This window comes from Hemibagrus wyckioides, linkage group LG19 (genome assembly GCF_019097595.1).
Source record: "Hemibagrus wyckioides isolate EC202008001 linkage group LG19, SWU_Hwy_1.0, whole genome shotgun sequence".
Classification (NCBI taxonomy): domain Eukaryota; kingdom Metazoa; phylum Chordata; class Actinopteri; order Siluriformes; family Bagridae; genus Hemibagrus; species Hemibagrus wyckioides.
Window position 1 is genome coordinate 11851430 of NC_080728.1, and position 6887 is coordinate 11858316.

The following is a 6887-nucleotide window of genomic DNA, read 5'->3' on the forward strand; positions in this document are numbered from 1 at the left end:
TTAATTTTTGCTCATCAGCAAACCATAAACCAATAAAATATTTTTTTTACACCTAAAGTTTAGCATTTAGCTATGTTTGTAAATGATTGATTGATTGATTGATTGGCCCTTTCATTCATTAATTGATTGATTCATTCATATTTTCACATTTTTGCTCAATATATCTGCTAGCAATAAATGTTGGGTATTTTTTAAATTTATATATATACTTAAGATCTCAGTGAGATTGCAATTATTCCATCATTTTTTATTTAATCTTCCATTTGTTAAACACTGCTGTTAAATGTACAATATCCAATATAGTATTTATTTAACATGGAGAGTGTTCATTGAGGGAAGATGTATTCATTTAACACTGCAGTTGTGTCTGAGGGGCTGATGCTGAAGTCAATGGGTTTAGGTTTGTTAAAAGTCTTCAGGCAGTGAGTGTATAGTCTTATCTGGAAGTTCCTGAAAGTGCTACTCGATGAGAGACTTCAGTTTGGACTACAGCCTGGTTCTCCAAAAGGTCAAAGGCACAACAGAATGGATCAGGTGGCTGAAGTGTCAGTCAACCAGTGGCTCTATTTCCCTTCTCTCTCTCTCTCTCTCTCTCTCTCTCTCTCTCTCTGTCTCTCTCTCACACACACACACATGCGCGCACACACACACACACACATACAACTGTGCGTAATAACTTGAACTTTAGCCTTTGAAACTCACAGCATGAGAGCAGTATACCAACATTTGTATGACACATTCCATGTCTATAATCTACTGCATGTACAGTATATATATAAATATAACAAGTATGCAGTCCATTGTTTGCGGATATCAAGAAGATACACTCCATATGCCTGTCATGTGTGGGCCAATCTCAGGTTACATGTGAGAATTAAATTTCTGACTCACGTACGTGACTGAGTTCATGTATCACGCAGCATCTGCTCTCTGTCTCTCTCTCTCTTTAACACTCTGTTCCCATGGTTGATCCTGTTTTAGTCACATGGTAGATGTTGCAGGAAATGTCACATCCATAACACTTGTGTATAAACAAGTAGCAGTGCTCCATGATGTCAGTCATAGCCTAAATGCACACCTATGTACATGGATAGAACAGATTCCTGTGCATGAACACATACAGTTCATTGTTGCTGAGTCAAATCAAATAAATCACATAAAATTTTGACTAATTAATTATTGCTAATAAATTCTTTGTTGATACGTTAAAAATCAGATACCTTTAAGTGTCCTCAGTTCTACTCTGCAGCCCTAATTTAAAACAGCTTGAAGTGATAAAGCTTATTAATATTATACAGCAGAGGTATTCAACTAAAATTTGGAACATGACTGAATTGCTAGTTCAAGTTTTAATTCTTAACCATTTAACAGTTGATGAAAATTGTACATTTTGTTTCATACTGACAATTAACACACTTTTGTCTACCACCACAGACTCCAAACAGATTTTTGTTTGATTCAAGGGGGCAAATAATACACTTCTGTTCACAATCATCTTTAAACATTGTTTATTATTGATTTTTTTTAAACAAGCAGTGTTGTCAATTCACTAATCTGTGAAAATTCTCTATTTCTGATCTAATGTATCCAGTCCTGGTCTGAACCAGGGCTAACCATAAATCCTAAGCCTAAACACTAACCCTAACCATACCCTAACCCCTAACCCCGTGTCTAGTCCTGGTTTATGTTTAAAAACATAAAACTACTATGCTCTACTAGACCTACTATACTCAAACACTGACAATCTGTGCTGTAGAAGTTTTATGCAAATAGGGGCCATTAAAATTTAATACACCTAACACTGCAAGTAAAAGATACTATTTTAATTAATAATAAATATGAGATGAATGTTAAACATTCCCAATGTAAGGTAGCCTGAGTCATGAGAGTCTGATATTGTGATAGTTATATTTAGCAGTACAAACAAAAATGCTACATTAACTTGCTATTACTGTTTATGGAGGTCCCAGATATTTGCGCACCTATGTGTTATATTCATCATCTTCGCAAAATGGATGAAGGAAAGCAACATCCTCAATAGAAAGAAATGCTACACTGGTACATGTAGACAACTGGTGTTGGGCCCTGAAAGTGAAACATTTCTATTACTGATGTCAGTCCACACTGTCAGCTGTGGTCACATCCTTTTTCATGCCCTGTCTACACCACCAGCAAACAGACAACAGGTAAATGACCAGACAAACTGGGAGGTCATGCAAACAAACATTAACAAAGATCACAAACAGGATGGCACATACGATGGCCCCAGTGATGAAGCTGAGATTTGAGAGTTTGGCCCAGCATATCAGCAGCCAGCTTGTCAATTTGCTCACTGAGGGCGCAGCAATCCTAGGAAAAGAGCTGGGAAACTCAGTCCTCACACCTGTATCCTGGAGGTCCTGAGCTACCCTATATCTCAGGGTCTCCTCTCTCTCAAAAACCTTGTGAGGGGCAGGAAAAAGAAGTTCACTCTCACTCAGAGATTCTGTACAGGTGAAGTGCCCAGATGGACCACTGGTATGGCTGGTTATACATAGCATAGGTGAAAGTGGGTGGGATTCAGAGGAACTCTGAAGCTTGTGTAGTTCCTTATCTTTTTCCTTGTCTATGTAGTCATCACCCTCACTCGATCTTCCATATATACTCTGACCCACAGTCTTTAAACCATTTTCGCATTCTTTATCAGCTATATTTTCTACAGATGAACTTTCTTTTCTTTGCCTCTCACTTGAGTCAGAGAATCTATTTTTCACTAACTCGTAACACACACCCTTCTCCTCTCCACTATCAAGGCATTCAGTCTGTTTATGTGGTTCACCTTCATCACACACCGCACTTGTCCTTGAGGAAATCCATATTTCTGTGTTCCCATCTTTTAGTTGGGATGGTTCCTCATCATCTTCTTGCAATCTGCTTTCTAGTACCACTAACGCTTCTTCATACTCACTCCAAGATATCCTTTTCATTTGGGATGCGTTCTCATTTTCTTCTGGGATATGCTCTTTCTTTTTCTTTGCCTCTATGCTTTCATCTATATGCTGTCTCTCTAAAGACTCCCTACTCTCTATAAAGGGCTGATTCCTGATCCTCGTTAATGTCAAAGTGTCTTCAACTACTCGGTCTGTGTCCCCTTTCACGTTCATGTCTAAGAATTCTGTACTCTTTGCACATTGTTCAAGCAAGACTCCTGGTTTGGTTTTAGATTTTGGTGGCTCTGTGGCATCCTCAGCATCGGCTGTCTCCTCTTGTTTGGTTAATAGCATGGGTTCATCTTTACTAAAAGACCTTTCACTAAGTGTGTGTCTGTCATGTGGCGCCTCAATGACACCGGGCCTCCATTCTATCCGTATTGATTCTGATTCCTGGTCAGTGTGTGATTCAGAAATGATTTGTGCCTCACTGATTTGACTGGGGTCAAGAGATGGTGACAGTTTAGCAGGCTCAGACTCATGGTGTGACCCATCCCTAATGGTCAATGCACACTCCTGACTATTCCTCACTGATAATATATTGTCCCCTATATTGGATACATCATATTCTGTATTTGATGGTTGGGAAGCATTGGACCCTGCAGAGCAAAGCAAGCACGTTTGGTCCAACGCATTGTTGTGGTTTTCTAAACTATCTGTGCCATTGAGGAAAGCTACCCAGGCATCATTTGACACCTCTATTGACACATCCTCTGTGTGTTCTTTCTCAGGAACATCCAGCCTTGTTCCAGATGTGATGTTTCTACTCCAGTCCAGGGGAAGTAAGGGAATCTGATGGTCAGGTAGAATCGATGATCTAGTCTCATGTTGCTCATTTCTGCTGCATACTTGAAGTGTACTAGAAGTATCTAGAACACTAGTATGTTTTATATGTGGAGGTTGAATTAGCCGGACGTGTGTCTCCCTATGACAGAAAAAATCTTGCAAGTATGCCAACCGAGCTGCTCGCCGCCTGCTCCGTCTTTCAGCCTGTTAAACAAATATAGTCACAAAATCATTATTCCAGTAGACCATTTTAAGTAATGAAAGAGATTAAGTGCTGGATGAGTGGAAAAGATGGCTACATTTCAGTCGAACCATAAACACTTGAGTGGAAGAACTATCAAAGGCCCAATGTGTAATTCTTCATGACCAAAGATTCAGGTTCTTCATTGAATAGCTAGAAAGCTATGTATAAACCCTCCAAAATTCGTAAATCATAGTGAACTTTATGTTAGTATTTGACGATTGTTAAATTGTAAAATGTCATAAATATGTGACTATTACAATTCTCTTTTGCTAAGAAGAGCATGATGGTAGAGAATCAATTACAGCTTCTTTAGAGAAAATAGGAAAAAGTAGATTCTTGTTAACAATCTTGTTAAGGCAAATGGCTTACTGCATTAACGAAGCTAAGGCCAGTATATAGATAATGTATATCACGGTACTGTAAATAAGTTTCCATTGGTTTAAGGATGCTATATTAATTTGACTGGTAATTTGACTGTGATAGAAACATGTGTTTTAGGGTGCTATATGTTCCTGTGCATCATGTTACTGCTCTCCCTCAGTCTGGTGCACTGTACCCTTTGAGCTGACGCACATTACAAGCTGTCCAAATCCCAAACATTTTAATTCTGGAGCCAAAGCATTTCCAAAACTCAAAATGAACTTGAGCTACAAATGCTATATGACAAAATGTTGCACTTTTACTGATTATTGTTTAGTTTAGACTCATGTTCAAACTAACTTTAAGCACATTTTAATATTATTACATAAAACAGCATAGAAGGCATATTTAATACCATACACATGCAAGTTTCATAAGTGTTCTTTTAAGCTTAAATTTACATTTTACATATTGAATTTACATTTATTCATTTGACTGATGTCTTTTCCCAAAGCAACTTGTAGCTGAGGGATTCGGAAGGATTAAAGGCCATGCTTTAGAGCCCAACTGTAGCTATTTTAATCTCTAGCTTAGAAAATTAACTTTTGAGTCCCGGAAAATTTAAACCATGTTACATTTTTGCTTGTTAATAATATAGTGTGCTTACTTTCTACATTTTTTTAAACCTAAATTCAACTTATAAAGCTCTCTCAAAAAATGTACAAATTCAAACTGTACCTTTTTTAATGTAAAAATGTCACAACCTGGTATTCCTGTAATACTTATAGAAAAATAAAAAGCAAATTTCTGAGAAAAACAGTAACCCGATCCAGTACAATGCCTCCAAAGTGCACGCAATTCTTGAATGCCCCCCACTGCTGCTGTATAGAACTGCTTGTTCATATGTGTCATGTAAGGGTTAGGTAAGAAAACCCAGCACAAGAACTGAGTGACCTTACCAAAGTTTTGCAGCTCTCCTCTAGTGTATCTCCTGATAGACTTTCTGCTTTGTGCTGAGTTTTCTCTTTCTTATTCTCTACAGACCTAGATGTCTCTTGTTCTAAAAAAAAGAAAAAAAAGAAAAAGAAAAGAAATAAATGCCTCTGTCAGACTTGCATTTAAAATTGATTAAGTTTACCCCTCAAGTGTTGTTTCTGGATCCCACCTGAGAGTTCACTGCTCATGTCTATGGGCTTCGACTCAGCACAACTCCCCTTTCTGTAAACATATGACATGGAAGAAATCATACACATTATTGTAGTCATATGTCAACAAAATATCCTGTGATCTTTTAACATAATTAACAGCACTGCGTCTCAGTGATTAGGTTTTTTTTCTATTGCACATTTGACAGAACTTTGTCTCAATAAACATTGGTAATTAGAGTAACTACAAAAGCAGCTTTTCTTACTTGATAGCTTTCAAGCAGCTCTTTTTTCCCTTTTGATTGTTCTCTTCAAAATCCCTTTCTTTCCCTCCCTCCTTCTCTTTCAGGGCTCTTCCTCCTCTCTGATGGCAGAACAACACATAGTTCATAGCTCCATTGTTTGCCCAAAAGATTCCAGTGGAGGATTCATAGCAGAGGCAGAACTCCACTCGCACCCCATCGGGTGGAAAGGGAGGCATCAAGGTAAGTTGGAAGGAGAAGCGGTCTGTCTCTCCATCGCTGGATCCAGGTACATACTCAGCTAGCTGGTCAAAGTGGCTTTGCCAACCATCCAAAGTAGTTCGTACATAAACAACCTTGTGATAAGAGAGGTTAAGCACACGGACAGTGCCACGGATAGTGGTGGAGCCAGGCAGGAGCTCAATGCTCTCCAGCTCCAGCTTGTTCTGGTGAAGCCGGAGTGCCAACTCTTCATCCGAAGCTGGGACGCTGAAGATGCAGGACAGATAGAACTCATCTCCTTCTCTTCCTTCAGCTCTCTCAAGTCTGTTATCAAATTCCTTAACAGAAACCAAGTCCAAGCCAAAAGCATCTGCGAAAGAAACCCTTCTTCGTCCCACAGAAGCCAGTGGTGGCTCAGGCTCCGACTCCTCAGACTCATCACTTGAGCTCCTTTGTGGATATTTTGGCTCTTCTTCGTCTTCATCTGGTTTCCAGGCACTGAGTGTCGGCGGCTCAGTGTAGCAGGAAGCCATGGCAGGTCCCAGCTCTTCAACTGATATTCCTGCGTGGTGTATGACTGAGAGACAGGGGAGCCAGGGAAGTTTCCGTCCACTGATACCCCACACACCGTGACTGCCTATATCCACTCAGGTTGCAGCCAAACACTATGCTGTGCTCTAAGCCAGGCTTAAAAATAGTCCGTCTACCCATGAACCTCTGTCCATGAATGCTAGTCTTCCCTCTACAGACAACACCCTGAAACAGCATGTGCTCTTGTGACACAGTTGACAAGCCTGATAAGCAGAGAGAATTGTGGAAAGCAACTTAGGCTTATATTAAAATTTATTTTTAAAGGAAGTTAAATAAATAAATAAATCCTGCCCTATGAGTTTTGTTTAGTCTGATGCCCGGTAGATCT

General features: G+C 39.3%; 1 protein-coding gene across 1 annotated transcript; it reads right to left on the bottom strand.

The window, feature by feature from the left end:
* Window positions 1-296: 296 nt before the first annotated feature.
* Window positions 297-6553, bottom strand: ppp1r3aa (protein phosphatase 1, regulatory subunit 3Aa). Its single transcript, XM_058416661.1, has 4 exons — window positions 5771-6553; window positions 5525-5577; window positions 5319-5419; window positions 297-3959 (listed from the first exon to the last, which is right to left on the bottom strand). Exons 1-4 carry the CDS (start codon window positions 6499-6501, stop codon window positions 2115-2117), a joined length of 2730 nt encoding a protein of 909 aa, XP_058272644.1. The 5' UTR covers window positions 6502-6553; the 3' UTR covers window positions 297-2114.
* Between the last annotated feature and the right edge of the window lie 334 nt (window positions 6554-6887).